Source organism: Natator depressus, chromosome 8 (genome assembly GCF_965152275.1).
Source record: "Natator depressus isolate rNatDep1 chromosome 8, rNatDep2.hap1, whole genome shotgun sequence".
NCBI lineage: Eukaryota > Metazoa > Chordata > Testudines > Cheloniidae > Natator > Natator depressus.
In genome coordinates, this window is record NC_134241.1 from 26625471 (window position 1) to 26647244 (window position 21774).

Here is a 21774-nt window from a genome sequence, read left to right on the forward strand (position 1 = left end):
TTTTCCACATCTCAAGGACGATTTTAACCAGTTGATTCTGGGAACCTTTCCCGGGAGAGTGCATCAGCTACTTTGTTAGAAGCTCCTGAGATGCGTTGGATGTCAAAATCAAAATCTTGGAGAGCTAAACTCCCCGAATAAGTTTTTTGTTATTTCCCGTGGCGGTATGAAGCCAATGTAGAGCAGCATGGTCAGTTTGCAGGTGGAAATGCCATCCCCAAACATATGGGCCTAGCTTTTCCAGAGTGTAGACAATGGCATAACATTCTTTTTCACTGACTGACCAGTTGCTTTCCCTCTCAGACAGCTTCTTGCTGAGAAAGACTACAGGGTGGAATTCTTGATCCGGTCCTTCCTGCATTAAAACTGCTCCCACACCACACTCGGACGCATCTGTGGTTACCAGGAACCGTTTGTCAAAGTCTGGGGCCCTTAGCACAGGGTCAGATATGAGTGTCACTTTAAGCTGGTTAAAGGCCTTCTGACACTCTTTGGTCCACTGAACGGCATTTGGCTGTTTCTTTTTGGTTAGGTCTGTCAGTGGGATGGCGATTTGGCTGTATTGTGGTACAAATTGCCTGTAATATCTGGCCAAGCCTAAGAAGGATTGGACCTGTTTCTTTGACTTTGGGACAGGCCACTTTTGGCTAGCATCCACTTTGGCCTGTAGGGGGTTGATAGTTCTTTGACCCACCTGGTGTCCAAGGTAAGTCACTCTGTTTAGGCCTATTTGACACTTCTTAGCCTTAACAGTTAGTCCTGCCTCCCTTATGCACTCGAAGACTTTTTGTAGATGTTCCAGGTGTTCTGCCCAGGAATCCAAAAATATGGCCACATCGTCAAGGTAGGCGACTGCATATTCTCCTAATCCCGCTAGGAGACCATCTACAAGTCTTTGGAAGGTGGCGGGTGCATTTCGCAGCCCGAAAGGGAGTACATTAAATTCATACAGCCCAACATGTGTGGTGAAGGCTGACCTTTCCTTGGCGGATTCATTTAGCGGTACCTGTCAGTACCCCTTGGTTAAGTCCAAGGTAGAGTTGAACTAGGCCTGTCCCAGTTTCTCTAATAGTTCATCTGTGCGTGGCATTGGATAGTTGTCTGGGCGAGTTACAGCATTTAGCTTACGGTAGTCCAAGCAGAAATGTATCTCCCCATCTGGTTTGGGAACTAGAACCACTGAGATGCCCATGCACTGCCACAGGGGCAGATTACCCCCCTCTGTAGCATATCCTGGATCTCCCGTTCTATAGCAGTTTTAGCTTGAGGAGACACCCGGTAAGGTTGGACACTAATTGGGTGAGCATTACCTGTGTCACTAGAGTGGTATGCCCGTTCAGTCAGTCCTGGGGTGGCTGAGAACATCAGCATGTAACTAGTGCACAGCTCCTTGATCTGCAGTCACTGCATACGCCCAAGGGTCATGGAGAGGTTCACCTCTTCCATGCCACCAGCACTTTTCCCTTCATAGTAGACACCTTCAGGCCACTCAGCGTCATCTCCTCCCTGGGCTGTAAACTGACAGACCTTTAATTCTCTGGAATAAAAGGGCTTTAGAGAATTAATATGGTACACCTTAGGCTTTTGGTTGGAGGTGGGGAATGCTATGAGATATTAACAGCTCCCAGGCGCTCCTGGACCGTGAATGGCCCTTCCCACAACACTTCCATTTTATGAGTCTGGAGCACCTTTAAGACCATGACCTGGTTCCCTACTTTGAAGGAATGCTCTCTGGCGTGTTTATCATACCAGGCTTTTTGCACTTTTTGAACATCCTGTAGGTTTTCTTTATCAAGGGCTAAAGAGGTTTGGAGGGTGTTCTGTAGGATGGTTACAAAGTCCAGAATGAAAAGGAGTACTTGTGGCACCTTAGAGACTAACCAATTTTATTTGAGCATAAGCTTTCGTGAGCTACAGCTCACTTCATCGGATGAATATGCTCAAATAAAATTGGTTAGTCTCTAAGGTGCCACAAGTACTCCTTTTCTTTTTGCGAATACAGACTAACACGGCTGTTACTCTGAAAAACTCCAGAATGTTAGTTCCTGGAGAAGGTGTAAACCCCTCCCATTGCTGCTTCACCAACTGTAATGGCCCCTTAACCTCACGGCCATATACAAGTTCAAATGGTGAAAACCCTAAACTGGGATGTGGTACAGCTCTGTAGGCAAAGAGCAACTGCTGCAACACTAGGTCCCAATCATTTGAGTGCTCATTTATGAATTTACGTATCCTGGCCCCCAAAGTCCCATTAAATTTCTCCACCAGGCCATTTGTTTGATGATGGTAAGGGGTGGCAACCAAGTGATTCACCCCATGAGCTTCCCAAAGGCTTTCCATAGTTCCTGCCAGGAAATTAGTTCCTGAATCTGTGAGGATGTCGGATGGTCAACCTACCCTGGCAAAAAATGTCTGCTAGTGCCTGGCACACACTTTTAGCCCTGGTGTTGCTTAGAGCTACTGCGTCCGGCCATCGGGTGGCAAAAATCCATGAAAGTCAGTATGTACTGCTTTCCTCTGGGTGTCTTTTTCGGAAAAGGACCCAGAATATCCACAGCTACTCGCTGAAATTGAACCTCAATGATGGGGCGTGGCTGGAGAGGGGCTTTGACCTGGTCTTGGGGTTTTCCCACTATTTGGCATACCTCACAAGACCGGACATAGGTAGAAACATCCTTGCCCATTCCCTCCCAGTGGAATGACCTCCCCAAATGGTCTTTGGTCCTGTTCACCCCAGCATGGACACTAGGATGATCGTGGGCCAAGCTCAAGAGCTTGACCCGGTACTTAGTTGGAACTACCAACTGTCTCTGAGGATGCCAGTCTTCCTGGTGTCCACCAGAAAGAGTTTCCGTGTATAAAAGTCCTCTTTCTACAACAAACCTGGATCGATTAGAAGAGTTGAGAGGCAGTGGGTTGCTTCGTGCCGCCGTCCAAGCTCTCTGGAGGCTTTCATCTGCTTCCTGTTTGGTCTGGGACTGTTCCCTTGATGCTGGAGGGATCAGTTCCTCATTGGATTATGGACCTAGGCTTGGTCCCTCTGGAAGCGATGTAGGGGATGGGGCTGTTTCTGTTGACTGTGAACCGCTCTCCGCTGGTGCACTATGTTGGGGTTCAGGCTCTGGCTGAGCCTCTTGTGTAGGGTTATCGGCTGCTGCCGGTTCCGGGACTGGCTCTGTCTGGGTCTCTGGGACTGGATCCACTACTGCTGTTGCAGACGTTGGCCTGGGGTCCAGGTCCATCATCTCGACCGGGTCCTGGTAGAAGTTTCTGGAACAGAGTAAGGTGTGACTGCTTGCTTAGCCTGGCTGTGGATGACCATTCCCACCCTCTTGGCTAGCTTCACATGATTGGCCAAGTCTTCCCCCAACAGCATGGGGATGGGATAATCATCATAGACTGCAAAAGTCCATGTTCCTGACCAGACCTTGGACCCTAGTGACACCCCTTCCTTGGACCCATTTATCAAACAGATCCTTCATCTGGTTTAGATAAGCCACATTACTTAGTCCAGGCCCTCTCTTAAGGGTTTGAAATTTTACTCTGTATGTTTCAGATATAATTTGAGATTGCTTTAAAACCAAATCCTTGAAATTATAGTCAGAAGCCCCATCAATAGGCATCTTACTGAGTATGTCCAGAGCTCTTCCAGTTAATTTTGCGACCAATGTGGTCATCTTGTGAGCTTCAGGGATTTTATGGAGAGTGCACAATCTCTCAAAGGTGAGAAAATATTCAGCAATATCACTGGATTCATCATACTGTGGACATAGTCACTCCCATTTGTGGATTATTGGGGAAGGATTGTTGGGGTTATCCAGTAGATTCCGCTCAGCCCTTACCTTCTCCAACTCCAGTTCATGCTTCCTCTCTTTTTCCCTTGCCTCCATTTCTTTTTCCCTTGCCTCCATAGCTCTCCTGTGAGAGCCTCTTGGTGATTTTCTGCCTCTTTCGCTGCCTCCATAGCTCTTCTGTGGGCAGCCTCTTTGGCTGTTTCTGTCTTGAGCTCTATCATGTTTGTCTCTGTTTTTAACTAACTTTACACCCGAGAGTTAGAAACAAAACAAAAAAGAAAAACTTGGCTTGTAAAATTTTGCTGTGCTGTAATATGATACCTATATTCTCTGATAGTGATTGTCAGCCTACAGAAAAATCCTTAAAACAAAAACCTTTGTCTCCAGGCAAATTGACAGAAAACCCCTCTAGTTGCTCTTAGGTAAAAAAAACAACTTCAGGTCTGTGAAGACTTGTGAATTTCCCTGCAGGAGGTTAACAACCCTGCCTTTAGGTAGAGAAAACTCCAGCTCACAAAAGACAATTCCCTTTTGTCTCTGCTCTGGCCCCCAAGCAGAGACAAAAAAAACCTCTAACTGCTTTCAGCTGAAAACCTGCTTTCCAGCAGCCCAAAGGAAAAAAAATCCTTTTTAAAATCTGTGCTTCTGGTTCAAAAAACCTCAAAATGATTTCAAGTTAATCCCACTGCTCTGCAACCATGTCAAGGTTCCTTCCCCACTCTGAAATCTAGGGTGGAGATGTGGGGACCTGCATGAAAACCCCCCTAAGCTTATTTTTACCAGCTAAGGTTAACACTTCCCCAAGGTACAAACTATTTTACCTTTTGCTCCTGGACTTTATTGCTGCTACCACCAAGCATCTAACAAATACATAACAGGGAAAGAGCCCGCTTGGAAAAGTCTTTTCCCCAAAAATCCTCCCAAACCCTACACCCGCTTTCCCCAATTTGCATAGGTGAACACAGACCCAAATCCTTGGATCTTAAAGGAAAAGCAATCAGGTTCTTAAACGAAGAATTTTAATTGAAGTAAAAGAATCACCTTTGTAAAATCAGGATGGTAAATACCTTACAGGGTAATCAGATTCAAAACATAGAGAATCCCTCTGGGCAAAACCTTAAGTTACAAAAAATATCCATTCCATTCAGCACAGCTTATTTTATCAGCCATTTAAACAAAACAGAATCTAACGCATATCTAGCTAGCTTACTTACTAAGTTCTAAGACTCCATTCCTTTTCTGTTCCTGGCAAAAGCATCACACAGGCAGAGAGAACCTTTGTTTCCCCCCCCCTGCAGCTTTGAAAGTATCTTGTCTCCTCATTGGTCATTTTGGTCAGGTGCCAGCGAGGTTATCCTAGCTTCTTAACCCTTTACAGGTGAAAGGGTTTTTCCTCTGGCCAGGAGGGATTTAAAGGTGTTTACCCTTCCCTTTATATTTATGACAGGTGTTCTGTACCACTATAGAGGAGAGGGCATCATTTTGTCCTTAGTGTCTCTCTCAGCAGCTTTAGCACCTATATGGGGCAGGAGACATGTGTCACACAATGGGTACAAAGCTGTCTCAAACTGTCAGTTTACAGACAATTTACTTCATCTTTATTTATTTTAGGGAGTAATGTATTAGTAGTTTAACTACTTTATAATAACTGATCCTATTTTATATGTTTACCTGTCCATACCCAACTGATCCCTGCAGCCATCAATGACCTTGCTTGGAAGCACTACCACAGATCAATTTTTCTTACAGATGAGTTGTGAGTAATGTCTACGTTGGTTTAGGTTTAAAAAAAAAAATCCAGCAGACTGGCTTTTCTCCTTATTCTCCTTGAAGAACCATATTCTACTCCGTCCATTGCAAAGGAAATGTCTGGGTCCCCCCATATTTTTCTCACAGCATTTCTGATGAGAAGATAGAACAAAGTGCAGTGCAGAACAAAATAGATCAGCAAGACTGACCATTGAATACTGGTTTAAGTCAGGTTTCTTCCCTTACTCTAGCTGAAACATTCCTGTTAATGTCAATTTCACCGTGGGAAGCAATGCAGGTGTCTTAGCAAAGGAGACATATGTGGGCCTGGTCTTTTACAAGGGCTGAGGGAGATTCTCCTTTTGGGCACTAACATTTAGAACTAGATTGTTGTCCTTTCCTTCCCACCTTGTGACTCCTGCATGTCTGGACACAGATACAGTCCTTGAACTCCCTTCCACCCTTCTCTCTCACTGCACCTCACTCTTACCAGTCTCCTCAGATAATATTATTCCTCACATTCACTGCATGCACACTTATGCCCAAATAGTTCCTACGGATAGCAGCATTAGCTGCATTTCCTGCCGCAGATTCACAGGGGCACTTTCCATCTGCAGCCCATACTGCATTCTGGAATGCAGAGCTGTTTGGTGTGGCATACAAAGTAGATGTGGCTGATGTGGTAGGAAATGCAAGAAAGCACTAGAGAGCAGCCCCCTCCAGTGAATTTCCTGTGAGGGCTCAGCTACAGTTACGATCCGCTCACACTAGTGAGGGGTGATTGCAGCAGTTCTACCTGCTGTACCACATCTGATGTAGATTGTCCATGCAGAGCTGAATGAAGACCCCCGGGTGCAACAGGAATGTGTATTCAATGTAGAAATCCAATTTATAAAGCCACAGAACCATTTTTATAAACCTCATCATACTCCCATTTCCCTAAGGTGAGGATTTTTTTCTTTGTGAATGTCTCCATGCCATTCAGTCCATCATAATCCCCTTTTTCATTCTCCCTTCCCCTAAAATGCCAGTTAGAGGAAAGCACACTGAAATCATTAAAAGCAATTTTCTATCATCATCCCTCTCAGGTCATTCTAGGCACAGATGATTCTCTTAAATAATAATAAATAATAAAAAGTTTCCTGCCTTCTGCTTCTAATTTTGTTTTTCTTTAGTTCCCACTTAAGTCTTTGCCCACTTATCTATGTTGTGTAGCACAGGTTCATGCTGGGTGCTCCATTCAAGGTTTTATATACTTTAATTAAAACTCCTCTTCTCTCTTTGATGTGTTCAAACCAGTGCAAACTCCCTTTGTTTGTTAGCATTAAGTATTACCTACCCTTCCTTAACCTACATACACAGTAGATCCAAGTTTGCTTCCAGGATGTTTGTTCGCCAACAAATTATACTTTCTCCTTCTATGCCACTTACTTTCCACCATTGACTTCTTCCCCTATGCTGTGGCTTCCTCTTTGACTCCAGCTCAATCTTCACTTAAAACATCAGATCTTGCTTACTGTATGTTTCACATTATTCATTGTTTTAGGTATCCATAGAGCTATGCAAATAATTGAATTTTCAGTTCACTGGCAGTTCTGAAAAAAGTTTTGCATTGAGTTTAACAAACAGATTTTTTTTTTTAATTTTTGGCAAATCAGGACTGGCAGCTGTAAGTAGTACACCGTAAGTAGCTCATTCCTACGGGGAGAAATTTAATACATTACACCACAGTAGGGAAGGCTGTGCCTCCCTAAACAGCCGGCTCACTTCCCGCCCCCTGACTTGCCCCCCTCATAACCCCTGACCCATCCAACCCCCACCCCCCCGCTCCTTGACCCCTGACCACCCCCTCCTGGGACCCCCTGCCCCCTTACTGCTCCCCTCAGAACCCTCCACCCATCCAAGCTCCCCTGCTCCCTGTCCCCTTACTGCCCCGGCCCCTATCCACACCCCTGGCAGGCCCCCCGGGACTCCCACGCCTATCCAACCACCCTGTCCCCTTGCCATGCCGGTCAGAGCATCAGGACTGGAAGCCGTAAGTAGTACACCATAAGTAGCACATTGCTATGGGGAGCAATTTAATACACTACGCCTGTCCCCGCTCAACCCACTGACGGTCTGGAGTTTTCAAAATATGTTCTCACCCCTTATCAAAAATTACACTACAATTAGCTTAAAAACTTAAACTTTGTATATTACAGTAATCATTAAAAATATATAATGTTAATACATAGGTTTGATGAAACAAAGTAGTTGTACTTATGTGCTTGTGCTTAATTTGTGTTCTCAATGATTTACCTTCTAAAAAAAAAAAATCTCGCATGTCTCAGACCCCCAGAAAGGGCATCTCGCACCCCCAGGGGGTGCATGCACCCCAGGTTAAGAACCACTGCACTAAACTGATAAGATCTGCATTTTAAATTTAATTTTAAATGAAGCTTCTTAAATATTTTAAAAACCTTGTTTACTTTATATACAACAATAGTTTAGTTACATAATATAGACTTAGAGAGAGAGACCTTCTAAAAATGTTAAAATGTATTACTGGCACGCAAAACCTTAAATTAGAGTGAATAAATGAAGACTCGGCACACCACTTCTGAAAGGTTGCCGAACCCTGCTCTCGACCAAGTGCTATTCAAGTGGGGATTTGAACTTCTGTCTCCCACATTTCCAGTGAGTGCCCTACCCACTGGGCAGTTGGGAATAACACGTTGGGGTAGGGAAGCCACCACTTCCACTATCAATGTTTTGTGAAGGACACCTAAACCCTTTATGAATGTAGCATGAAAATGTTGCATCTAAAAAAAAAGAAAAAAAAAGTCAAATTTTGGTTGACCAGAAACTGCATTTTTTGGTGGATAAACTATTTGTTGAAACATTTCACACAGCTCTATTTCTCACCTCTTATATCTTCACCCCCTTCTTTTTTATGTTACCTTTATGTACTATGTTTGTCAGATCTTTGGAGTGGAGATCCTGTCTTAAAAAAAAAATTCTGTAAAGCGCCACACACAGTTATAGCACAACAGGAAAGCCCCTCTTTTATGATCTAATTGGGGACTGAGAAGCTGATAAAATCAAAAAGTTAATACAACTGAACATCTCAAAGTTACAGGAGGTATGGTGCATATGTTGCAGTATTGTGCCCTGCGTCATTTTCTTCTTGTCCTTCAGACCAGCACAAACTGATTTCCTGTTCATTGCAGGCATCAGCATGTGAAGGATTGTCGACTTGTTCTTCATCAACATCACTTTTGTTGTGGGGTTGGTATTTTTTTTTTATTTTGATAAATGGTTTGTATAATTGGTCATTCATAAGATTAGTTTTCATAAAATCAATATTCTACTGTATTTACATGTTTCTAACCCAAATTATACTTACTATTTATCTAACCTCTATCTTAACTTTTTGCTGAAGCAGAATTTGACATTGTGAAGACAGTGAAAATTAATCCTGCCCTTTCAGTGTTCTAAATGGGTGTATAAATATAGCACATAAATTAGCATATTACATTGTGCATATATAGGGATAATTGATGCATATATCAACATATTAATGTTTATAAATTATAATCTATATAAGATGGTAAAATGACTTAGTGGAGGGGGAGGAGAACTAGCTGTACCCAGCAAGGCATTTATCACAAGGGATAGTATTTATAAAAGGAAAATAAAATAAGTTAATATCGTAGAGAAGGAACTAGAAAATGTTCCATTCCTACCTTCTGAATGTCATTTGTGTCCCTCTCTTTCTCAAGCAGCCATTCTTAGGGCTTGTCAACACTGGTAATTTATAGTACAGCAAGTTTCAGCACTGTAAAGCATTAGTGTAGACCAGGGATTGGCAACCTTTGGCACACGGCTCGTCAGGGAAATCCGCTAGCAGGCCAGGACGATTTGTTTACCTGCAGCGTCTGCAGGTTCGGCTGATCACAGCTCCCACTGGCCACAGTTTGCCATTTCAGGCCAATGGGGGCTGTGGGAAGCGGTCACCAGCACATCCCTCAGCCCGCGCTGCTTCCCGCAGCCTCCATTGGCCTGGAACAGCGAACTGTGCCCAGTGGGAGCTGCAATCGCCCAAACCTGCGGACACTGCAGGTAAACAAACTGGCCCGGCCCACCAGTGGATTTCCCTAACGGGCTCCGTGCCAAAGGTTGCAGATCCCTGGTGTAGACAGAATATCAGTGCTGGCAGCCATGCCCCTTGTGGAGGTGTTTTTTTTAGAGCGTCGGGACCACACAAGCCACGTTAAAGCGCTGACAAGTCCTTCCCATGAGTACCCATGTAAGGGAATGTGAAAGGGAATCTAAAATGAAGTTATAGTTAACCCAATGTTAAGCAAGCACTGGTTAATTCTTGGGCTCCCTGTATAATCATGCATGTACTCAAGTGCATAGATCAGCATATTATGTGGTGTCCAAACATAGGGTTTGTAGGTACTATTAAGACTACCATGTTTGAAACTGAGCTGAACAGCATATATTGTGCTATTGTATACTATGTGTATATAGTCTTAGATTAGATTATGTTAAATGTTTTTGTTGGTGCATAGGATAAGAAATGAATCCCATACATGAATGTCCACCCCTGGAGCAAACTCACTAGATATTATCACTGGAATAGTTGTAAAGAATACACTTCACTTTGATTTGTCCATATCTAGATTTTTTTTTAATGATCTTGGGCCAAATTCTTCCCTCTTGTAATACCAAGGAACTCAGTGGAGTCTCACCTGGGGATGCCTTGGGACCTTTAACTTTCTGATCTTGACTCCTGAGAAAAATGGGAGGAGATTTTGTTTTCTGGGTTTTTGTGTGCAAAACCTTAGAGATCATGAGTTGAAGTCAGTCTTGGAGTTTTGAGACAAATCATTCAAGTGCTCAGTTACAAGTTAGAACTGACTGCTAGGCTTTATAAGAATATCAATATTTTATATTTCTGAATTATTTTAAAGAGAAAAAATAATGTAATGAGAAAAATCACAATATCTAGGGGGGAAAGCTGTCACACTCTATATGAAATAAAGGTTGTCATTTCAGAAGTTAGTTATTTACTTGAGTTTAAATATTTAATTTCTTTAAAACTTTGAAATTTAACCAATAAAAGTCCTTCTAGGCAAAACATTTGTTTTCTATGCTTTCACTATCAACATTGAGAGGCAGGTAGTTCTCAGGAAGAGGTTGGATGCCAGGATAGTCATAGTCTTCAGCACACCAAGCCATTTTGTCAGTGGAGCAAGAATAGCTCTACTAGGCTAATCTCCCAGGCAATGGGATAAGATTTGTGTTGGTGGTCACAAAGAGAGAGACCATGTACCAAAATATGGACAAAGCAACACACAACGGAGGAACAAGAGTCATGGATATTGTATTTTTTGCAGGGTAAAGAGTTGTTCTAGTATCCACTGTGTTCCACATTAGGGTGAACCCCTCAGTGAGGGAGTCTTTTCTCTTTATTGAGAATTAGAAAGCTGTCTATACATAGCACACCTCAATAGAATATCAGTGTAGCGAAGCAATGACTCACCAGTGTGGTGCCTCCTGCTGGTCATCTCAGGAATTAGCTCTCCAGCATATGGAGCGCTTCCTCCTGGCTGGTGTCTCGCCTGCCGCTGGCCCCCAAGTCCCTCCTGGGCCCTGGTGCCCCTTTACCTTGGGGTCCTGCCCCCTGCCCCCTACACTCTGGATCTCCCCTCCCAGGAGAACCTCCAACCCTATATCCCCACCTTGCCTCAGTGGCTACTGCCAGTCATCATGTAGCCCCCTGCTCACTGGGGGAGACTTCAGTCTGTCATGGCCACTCATTATTGGCAAGGAGGTTGGACCAGCTGCCTCTGCCTATTCCCAGGCTGCACCTCTGTAGCCCCAGTACCTTTGTAGGCCTTCACCAAGGCCTGCAGTGTGGAGGTTTACCAGGCTGGAGCTCCCCAGCTCCCTTTACCCTTTTCCCCAGCACTGCTCTGCTTCAGGTACCTTGCTCTCAGACAGCTAGCCCTTCTGATTCCAGGACTAGAGTGAGACTCCTGCATCCTGGCCCCGCAGCTCTCTTATAAGGGCCAGCTGGACCCTGATTGAGCTGGCCACACCTGTGGTCAGCTACTCACTCAGCTGCTCTCACTCTCCAGGGCTGCTTTTAACTCTTCTTTCCCCCAGGAGTGGGGCAGTTGCCCCACTACAATCAGTATACTTGGGATGAGCTTCATCATAGTGCAGGAGCTTAAATGTCTCAGCCTGGGGAGCTGTTCTTTATGGGAATCTATATTCTGAGCTTGTTGGGTTGAGTTGCTCCAGTGAGGAAAGAAGCAGTTTTCCAGATGCTTTCTCTACTCAGTTTCTCCCCTGCTCATCCCAGTATGATTCTCCTATCCTCCTTAAGTCAGTTTGTGTGGAATGCAGATCGCTATTAACCTTCACAAAGCATCTTTGCTACAGCATTGACCAACGGTACTTTCACACCTCCATGATTTTGTATGTTGTTGCTATGATTGAACCTATCGTACTGTTTCAGCTAGCTGTTGGGAGGGGAGGTACTTGGATTTTAAAAACTCTACTTATTGTCCATGAACTCTTCATACAGCTTGACTCAAAGATTTGTACATTTTAATAAACATTCTGAGGGTATAATTTGGTTGAGTTGAGGTAGAGTTGCTACCTAAGAGCTAAAAAGAAGTGAAACAGCAGTTGGGTTGCTTAGAAAAGTGATTTTGTTGGGCCCATTTGTGGTGGTGAGGCAGGAATACACAGTCTACTTGTGGACATTTAGGCCCCGCTTGTATTTGCAATAAAAAACTTCATTTGGGAAAAACGTTCTCTAGAGTTGTTTTTTTCCCTTCCCCCAGTACTGTTTTTTCTTCATAGCAAAGAATTTTTTTAGCAAAGTTTTGATCTTAAAGTTTAAACTAGAAGAGGTACTCCTCCTGCCCCCCTCTGCCTGCATGGGGCTAGCCAGGAAAGTATTATGGCATTTCAGCTAGGGACATAGGAAATGTTATTAGTTTAACTCAATTCCCAGGGTTGTGAAGAGGACTGTGGTGACTGGGGATTTTCCTTTTGATTGAAGAATCTGGATTAAATGTACTGGAAGTAAAGGAATTTATTTATGACATAATATTTTTGAGAATTTTAATTATACCCCTATTTTGTATTAACAACTTTTTATTGTGTGTGTGAATAAAGAGGTGTGGAATAGCATTCGTCTTGAGGCTGCTTTATCTATCTCTGGGCTACATGAGTCCAAACAGCTTTTATAAGGTTGTAGAAGTGTTCCTGGGAAGATTCTAGAAGCTTAGATCTAATGACAACTCTCAGTGCCCCCTATCCCACTAAGCACTTAATCAGGTGCTTAACTTTGTGTGTGAATAATCCAATTAAAGTTAATGGGACTACTTACTCTTAAAGGTTAACATGGTTCTAAATGATTTGCTAGATCGCAGCTAATGTCACAAGATGGTGCGGTAGAGAAGCTGTGGTTTAGCTTAGTGAAACTTTGGTAATAGTTTAGTAGCTGCATTTATGATAAAATTGTTTTAAATGGTTATGGGTTTTCTCTCTTGGTTTAAAAGTTTGTGTAATATAAGTTACAAGGGAACTAGGGAACACTTTTTCTCTAGTTTGAGGGTAGAAGAAACAGTTGAAAGTGAACTGAGAGGGACTGTTTAATGGGTCTATCAGATCATCAACTCTCCGACTATCCCTTCATTTTCACTGACATTTCATAAGGTGTTCAGGATTTAGATCTGAAAGAGAAATGCAGGATTTGAATATTGAGATGATTTTAGACACTGCCATTAGATACTAAAAGCAAACTGCAAGAAACCTTAAAGTTTTTGAATTTGGAACAAGGGTTGTGTTGTGTCCTGATTTGGTTTCAGGAAGTTAAGAGCTAAAAGCAGTATATATGAGGAGAAAAAAACCCTACTAGGGCATCTCCAGTTCAGTTGAAGGTATTTATTGAGCTGCACAACTTGTTGGGCTCTAAAAAAAGGTATTACAAATTATTTTAAATAATTAAAGTTTAAAGCACTGCAATCCTAGTACAAATAGGATATGCTATTGTTAGCAGTATAACTTTTTTGTCCTATTGTTGTCATAGGGGAGGGGTTTTTGTTTGTTTGTTTCTCATATGCGGTTTAATGCCTCTTCCATTCCATGGGCCTGATTCTCTTCTCAGGGTATGTCTACACTACGGAATAAGGTCGAATTTATAGAAGTCATTTTTTTAGAAATCGGTTTTATATATTCGAGTGTGTGTGTCCCCACAGAAAATGCTCTAAGTGCATTAAGTGCATTAACTCGGCGGAGTGCTTCCACAGTACCGAGGCTAGAGTCGACTTCCAGAGCGTTGCACTGTGGGTAGCTATCCCACAGTTCCCGCAGTCTCCGCTGAGTTACCTGTATGGACGCCATACCACCGCAAGCATGGAGCCCGCTCAGGTAACCGTCACCGTATGTCTCCTGGGTGCTGGCAGACGCGGTACTGCATTGCTACACAGTAGCAGCAACCCATTGCCTTGTGGCAGCAGATGGTACAATACGACTGGTAGCCGTCATCGTCATGTCCAAGGTGCTCCTGGCCGCGTCGGCTGGGAGCGCCTGGGCAGACATGGGCGCAGGGACTAAATTTGGAGTGACTTGACCAGGTCATTCTCTTTAGTCCTGCAGTCAGTCCTATTGAACCGTCTTATGGTGAGCAGGCAGGCAATATGGATTGCTAGCAGTCCTATTGTACCGTCTTCTGCCGAGCAGCCATGAGATGTGGATGGCATGCAGTCCTTCTGCACCGTCTGCTGCTAGCCAAAGATGTAAAAGATAGATGGAGTGGATCAAAACAAGAAATAGACCAGATTTGTTTTGAACTCATTTGCCTCCTCCCCCATCTAGGGGACTCATTCCTCTAGGTCACACTGCAGTCACTCACAGAGAAGGTGCAGCGAGGTAAATCTAGCCATGTATCAATCAGAAGCCAGGCTAACCTCCTTGTTCCAATAAGAACAATAACTTAGGTGCACCATTTCTTATTGGAACCCTCCGTGGAGTCCTGCCTGAAATACTCCTTGATGTAAAGCCACCCCCTTTGTTGATTTTAGCTCCCTGAAGCCAACCCTGTAAGCCTTGTCGTCAGTCGCCCCTCCCTCCGTCAGAGCAACGGCAGACAATCATTCCGCGCCTTTTTTCTGTGCGGACGCCATACCAAGGCAAGCATGGAGGCCGCTCAGCTCACTTTGGCAATTAGGAGCACATTAAACACCACACACATTATCCAGCAGTATATGCAGCACCAGAACCTGGCAAAGCGATACCGGGCGAGGAGGCGACGTCAGCGCGGTCACGTGAGTGATCAGGACATGGACACAGATTTCTCTGAAAGCATGGGCCCTGCCAATGCATGCATCATGGTGCTAATGGGGCAGGTTCATGCTGTGGAACGCCGATTCTGGGCTCAGGAAACAAGCACAGACTGGTGGGACCGCATAGTGTTGCAGGTCTGGGACGATTCCCAGTGGCTGCGAAACTTTCGCATGCGTAAGGGCACTTTCATGGAACTTTGTGACTTGCTTTCCCCTGCCCTGAAGCGCATGAATACCAAGATGAGAGCAGCCCTCACAGTTGAGAAGCGAGTGGCGATAGCCCTGTGGAAGCTTGCAACGCCAGACAGCTACCGGTCAGTTGGGAATCAGTTTGGAGTGGGCAAATCTACTGTTGGGGCTGCTGTGATGCAAGTAGCCCACGCAATCAAAGATCTGCTGATATCAAGGGTAGTGACCCTGGGAAATGTGCAGGTCATAGTGGATGGCTTTGCTGCAATGGGATTCCCTAATTGTGGTGGGGCCATAGATGGAACCCATATCCCTATCTTGGCACCGGAGCACCAAGCCGCCGAGTACATAAACCGCAAGGGGTACTTTTCAATAGTGCTGCAAGCTCTGGTGGATCACAAGGGACGTTTCACCAACATCAACGTGGGATGGCCGGGAAAGGTACATGACGCTCGCATCTTCAGGAACTCTGGTCTGTTTCAAAAGCTGCAAGAAGGGACTTTATTTCAAGACCAGAAAATAACTGTTGGGGATGTTGAAATGCCTATATGTATCCTTGGGGACCCAGCCTACCCCTTAATGCCATGGCTCATGAAGCCGTACACAGGCAGCCTGGACAGTAGTCAGGAGCTGTTCAACTACAGGCTGAGCAAGTGCAGAATGGTGGTAGAATGTGCATTTGGACGTTTAAAGGCGCGCTGGTGCAATTTACTGATTCGCTTAGACCTCAGCGAAACCAATATTCCCACTGTTATTACTGCTTGCTGTGTGCTCCACAATATCTGTGAGAGTAAGGGGGAGACGTTTATGGCGGGGTGGGAGGTTGAGGCAAATTGCCTGGCTGCTGGTTACGCGCAGCCAGACACCAGGGCGGTTAGAAGAGCACAGGAGGGCGTGGTACGCATCAGAGAAGCTTTGAAAACCAGTTTCATGACTGGCCAGGCTACGGTGTGAAAGTTCTGTTTGTTTCTCCTTGATGAAACCCCCCGCCCCTTGGTTCACTCTACTTCCCTGTAAGCTAACCACCCTCTCCTCCCTTCGATCACCGCTTGCAGAGGCAATAAAGTCATTGTTGTTTCACATTCATGCATTCTTTATTCATTCATCACACAAATAGGGGGATGACTACCAAGGTAGCCCAGGAGGGGTGGTGGAGGAGGGAAGGAAAATGCCACACAGCACTTTAAAAGTTTACAACTTTAAAATTCATTGAATGCCAGCCTTCTTTTTTTTGGGCAATCCTCTGTGGCGGAGTGGCTGGTTGGCCGGTGGCCCCCCCACCGCATTCTTGGGCATCTGGGTGTGGAGGCTATAGAACTTGGGGAGGAGGGCGGTTGGTTACACAGGGGCTGTAGTGGCAGTCTGTGCTCCAGCTGCCTTTGCTGCAGCTCAACCATACACTGGAGCATACTGGTTTGGTCCTCCAGCAGCCTCAGCATTGAATCCTGCCTCCTCTCATCACGCTGCAGCCACCTTTCAGCTTCAGCCCTCTCTTCAGCCCGCCACTTACTCTCTTCAGCCCGCCACTTACTCTCTTCAGCCCGCCACCTCTCCTCCCGGTCATTTTGTGCTTTCCTGCACTCTGACATTATTTGCCTCCACGCATTCGTCTGTGCTCTGTCAGTGTGGGAGGACAGCATGAGCTCGGAGAACATTTCATCTCGAGTGCGTTTTTTTTTTCTTTCTAATCTTCACTAGCCTCTGGGAAGGAGAAGATCCTGTGATCATTGAAACACATGCAGCTGGTGGAGAAAAAAAAAGGGACAGCGGTATTTAAAAAGACACATTTTATAAAACACTGGCACACTCTTTCAGGGTAAACCTTCTGTTAACATTACATACATAGCACATGTGCTTTTGTTACAAGGTCGCATTTTGCCTCCCCCCACCGCGTGGCAACCCCCTCAACCCTCCCCCCTCCCTGTGGCTAACAGCGGGGAACATTTCTGTTCAGCCGCAGGCAAACAGCCCAGCAGGAATGGGCTCCTCTGAGTGTCCCCTGAAGAAAAGCACCCTATTTCAACCAGGTGACCATGGATTATATCTCACTCTCCTGAGAATAACACAGAGAGATAAAGAACGGATGTTGTTTGAACGCCAGCAAACATACACTGCAATGCTTTGTTTTACAATGATTCCCGAGTACGTGTTACTGGCCTGGAGTGGTAAAGTGTCCTACCATGAAAGACGCAATAAGTCTGCCCTCCCCAGAAACCTTTTGCAAAGGCTTTGGGAGTATATCCAGGAGAGCCGCGAATGCCAGGGCAAAGTAATCATTTCACATGCTTGCTTTTAAACCATGTATAGTATTTTAAAAGGTACACTCACCAGAGGTCCCTTCTCCGCCTGCTGGGTCCAGGAGGCAGCCTTGGGTGGGTTCGGGGGGTACTGGCTCCAGGTCCAGGGTGAGAAACAGTTCCTGGCTGTCGGGAAAACCGGTTTCTCCGCTTGCTTGCTGTGAGCTATCTACAACCTCATCATCATCATCTTCTTCGTCCCCAAAACCTGCTTCCGTATTGCCTCCATCTCCATTGAAGGAGTCAAACAACACGGCTGGGGTAGTGGTGGCTGAACCCCCTAAAATGGCATGCAGCTCATCATAGAAGCGGCATGTTTGGGGCTCTGACCCGGAGCGGCCATTCGCCTCTCTGGTTTTCTGGTAGGCTTGCCTCAGCTCCTTCAGTTTCACGCGGCACTGCTTCGGGTCCCTGTTATGGCCTCTGTCCTTCATGCCCTGGGAGATTTTGACAAAGGTTTTGGCATTTCGAAAACTGGAACGGAGTTCTGATAGCACGGATTCCTCTCCCCATACAGCGATCAGATCCCGTACCTCCCATTCGGTCCATGCTGGAGCTCTTTTGCGATTCTGGGACTCCATCATGGTCACCTCTGCTGATGAGCTCTGCATGGTCACCTGCAGCTTGCCACGCTGGCCAAACAGGAAATGAGATTCAAAAGTTCGCGGTTCTTTTCCTGTCTACCTGGCCAGTGCATCTGAGTTGAGAGTGCTGTCCAGAGCGGTCAAAATGGAGCACTCTGGGATAGCTCCCGGAGGCCAATACCGTCGAATTGTGTCCACAGTACCCCAAATTCGACCCGGCAAGGCCGATTTAAGCGCTAATCCACTTGTCAGGGGTGGAGTAAGGAAATCGATTTTAAGAGCCCTTTAAGTCGAAATAAAGGGCTTCATCGTGTGGACGGGTGCAGGTTTACATCGATTTAATGCTGCTAAATTCGACCTAAAGTCCTAGTGTAGACCAGGGCTCAGTTACAGCCAGGGCGATCAGATGTCCTGATATTAGAGGCTTTTCCTTATATGCACAACTATACCCCCACCCCAGCAAAAAACAGTGCCCTGATTTTCACACTTGCTATCTGGTCACCCTAATTACAGCACTGTGTCTTTGAAGTCAATGCAAACTTGTATAAAACCAGTGTAAGATCAAGACCAGGCCCATATATGTCCCCTTTGCTAAGACACCTGAATTACTTCCCACAGTGAGATTGACAGTAACAGGAATGTTTCAGCTGGAGTAAGGGAAGAAACCTGACTTAAACTAGTATTTAATGGTCAGTCCTGCTGATCTATTTTGACTATTTTCTACCATTAAATACCAGGTAAAAACAAAAAATAGGAAGCCTTAATGAACTGTAGGCTTCATCTAATATTTCTTTGTCTCTTGATCATAATAAACATAGATCTACATGTTTCTTTTCCTACTTCACTACATGTTATCATTCATGTTATCTTCCTTTACCCTATCACATTCTTACCACCACTGGTGCAAATATCTTCTCCTCTAGCTCCTGTCATCTGTAATAACTTTGTCTAACTCCACCTCCATAATCTTCTATCTTCTAGTCTGAGAACATTGTTCCACTTCTATTGTTATACTTCTTACTTTTTATCTGCCTCTATTATTATCTATATTAACATTACAACTATGAGTCCGGATTTTTAAAACTGTATGCAAAAGTGCAGGTGCACAGAAGTGTGCATGCAGTCAAGACTTAAATGTACACACGTGCTTTGAATGGACAGGTATAGCCACACTTTTTGCAGATTCATTTAAAAAAATGGGGCTACAATATTTAGCTCTCTACAGTGTTTTGTGATTGTTTACATAAACAAAGTGTTACAAAATATTGTGATATTGTCTATGGTGAGAACCACATGCATTAAATTTAATTATTCTGTGGTTGTGTTGCCAATGACCTATGGTCAAGGTGCATTTTGATCTTACAAAATGATTACAGCAAGTGAGTTTTGATTTATATATATATATATATATATATATATATATATATATATATATATATATATATATATATATATATATATATTAAAAACTCTTTAGGTTCCATATACCCATTTAATTGTTCATCTCCAGTTCTTAGATATAAATACAAAACACAATTTAAAATCCTTTTTCTGGGAGGTGGGGAACTCAGACCTTATTTTATAGATACAAGTTTGGAGTTAGTGGAGTGGTGAACTCAGTTACAATTAGTTTTGGAAGGTCAATTCTTACCTCTAAAATATATATGCTCTAGATTTGACAGCTGCTTTGGTTAAAGCTCTCTGTTTCAGAACTCGCTAATTTTCCTTCTCCTTCCTTGTGAGGCTGAATGGCTGACTGGTATCTCTGAGATCACAGCAACTTCAGCTACCACATATTCAGGGCAGATGTTTTATTTAATCCTGAGTGATTCAATCTCATAAAACAGCGATGGATGACAATCGCTGAGCTGTGAAATTCCATGTGTATCTGTGACTATTGTTTTATAAATAAAAATTCATCACATGGGGAGTTTCATTATAGTAACAGTCACTACCTCCATCCATGTAGCAAAGAAACAGATTGGTACATCCAAATTAGTCTTCCCTGATCATATTAATGTTGATTTTCTGTGACATTATTCCATATCATTCATAGGTCCATTATTTCACAAACTAATGCGTTGGGATTTGAGCATATTTTTTGATACACTGGCCCTGCTGCCATATGTGTATCAAATAGATATAATTTTCATCTCACCAACACAGAGTGCAACTCTGCTATTAAAGACTGCTTACCTCATAAAAAGAAAAGTAATATGCTATCAGGGAAAAAGTAATTTTAATATAGGAGGTTGAGGGCTGGGAAAGAAATAACACAGAGAAAATGGATGTGATTCAAAAAGTGGGGGGACTTCAGGAGCTTAATACAAATTTTCTTAATATTGTGTGGCCTGATATGCAGTGAGGAGATTAAATTGAATATTGATTTTGGAAAGGTGCACCTATGCTGTTAAGATGATAAAAAAATACTCTCAAAAGAGAACAATGAAAAAAATTGATCACCAAGGAGACTTGCACATGGAGACATCATCATAGCTGCCATCTTCTCCAAGAAGTCATAGCTTCAACTCCTGGTAGAAATGTTGGGCTGATCAGAGTAATCAAGGGGAAAAATACTAAAATAATTCTTAACAAGCCTAAGAGTTTGAAGTCTATGATGAAGAATTTCTGCCTATAGCCTTGAGCAGCAATAGAGAACCATTCCCTCTGGGGCACCTGGCATTGGCCACTGTCAGAAGACAGGATACTATGCTAGATGGACCTTTGGTCTGACCCAATATGGCCATTCTTATGTTCTTAAGAGGTATGGCTATCCAGTGAGATCAAAGATGAAATAGGAGACAAAAATTGAGGAGATTAAGCTATTTTTGAGTTGACCAAAACCAAATTTAATTAGAAATAAATAAAACCAGTGGAAGAATTAATTTATAATAGTTGAGGACTAGCATTTTGCTTCAAGAAAGTGGAGAGTTAACTGGGTGTTTGTGTTTACACAAGCTATGTTTCAAAAGCCTTTGAAATGTTTCTATTTCCAACCTAGAAATCCAATTTTAAAATGGATCAGTGACAGCCAACAAACAGGGTAGAAAAGCTTCCATCCCTTCATCCTCCCAGATTTCAGACTAGAAGCCCTTTAGAAAGGAACGATTCAGTACTTTTAGAGTGTGACCCTTTCACTTCTAGGAACCAAAGGTCAAAACTTTAGGTTAGTCATAAACACAAGTGTGTGTTCTCATTCGAGACCCTAGTAAACATCAGATCACACTATTTGAGTAGCCTTGGTGTAGGGTAGAGGTTCATTAGTGCAATAGACATTTCAGGTCTGAAGGTAAAATGCCGGGTTTGGAAGCTTCCACAGCATCTGCATATACTACATTACTCTACTTTTTGCTTATAGAACTACACTTTCACTCACCGTGTGAATTCCAATAATAAAAAGCAAAGAGAAAACAATTTAGCAGTAAAAAGTAGAAACAATTGAGTACTATTATCACAATCCTTGGATACTGGCAGATAAATACTATTGTGATGGATGCCTTAGAAATACAAAAGATAATTTAGATAAAGTAGCATGATTTTGAAACTAGAGTGGGCCATACAGATAATTTGACATCTGTGTAAGTCGGATGAGTGTGATGAGCCAGAAAGCTTGTTGCACTGTTTTGTCTTGTTTTACCCCACATTTTGTTTCCTTGTAGTCTGTCCATATTATTCTTGGCAGAGTCACAGTTGCTTATCTCTGCCATTCCACCCTTTCCCTGCCTGACTATTGTAATGGCCAGTTGTCACCCATTTGATGCCTACCCATGTTCACTGTCCTTGTTAACTTAGGCTTTGTCCTCTCTGATAA

The 21774-nt window shown here is 43.8% G+C and overlaps 1 protein-coding gene across 1 annotated transcript; it reads right to left on the reverse strand.

Annotated features, from left to right (window-relative positions):
- Window positions 1-16589: 16589 nt before the first annotated feature.
- Window positions 16590-17965, reverse strand: LOC141992780 (myb/SANT-like DNA-binding domain-containing protein 7). The gene is made up of 2 exons (XM_074962115.1): window positions 17411-17965; window positions 16590-16824 (listed from the first exon to the last, which is right to left on the reverse strand). The coding sequence occupies exons 1-2, from the start codon at window positions 17961-17963 to the stop codon at window positions 16739-16741; spliced, it is 639 nt and encodes a 212-aa protein (XP_074818216.1). The 5' UTR covers window positions 17964-17965; the 3' UTR covers window positions 16590-16738.
- Window positions 17966-21774: the final 3809 nt, after the last annotated feature.

Coding starts and splice junctions, on each gene's coding strand:
- LOC141992780 (XM_074962115.1), bottom strand. CDS start 17,963: ATGATGGAGTCCCAGAATCGCAAAAGAGCTCCAGCATGGACCGAATGG. Junction 16,825..17,410: donor AGGCGGAGAAGGGACCTCTG/GTGAGTGTACCT, acceptor TTTCTCCACCAG/CTGCATGTGTTTCAATGATC.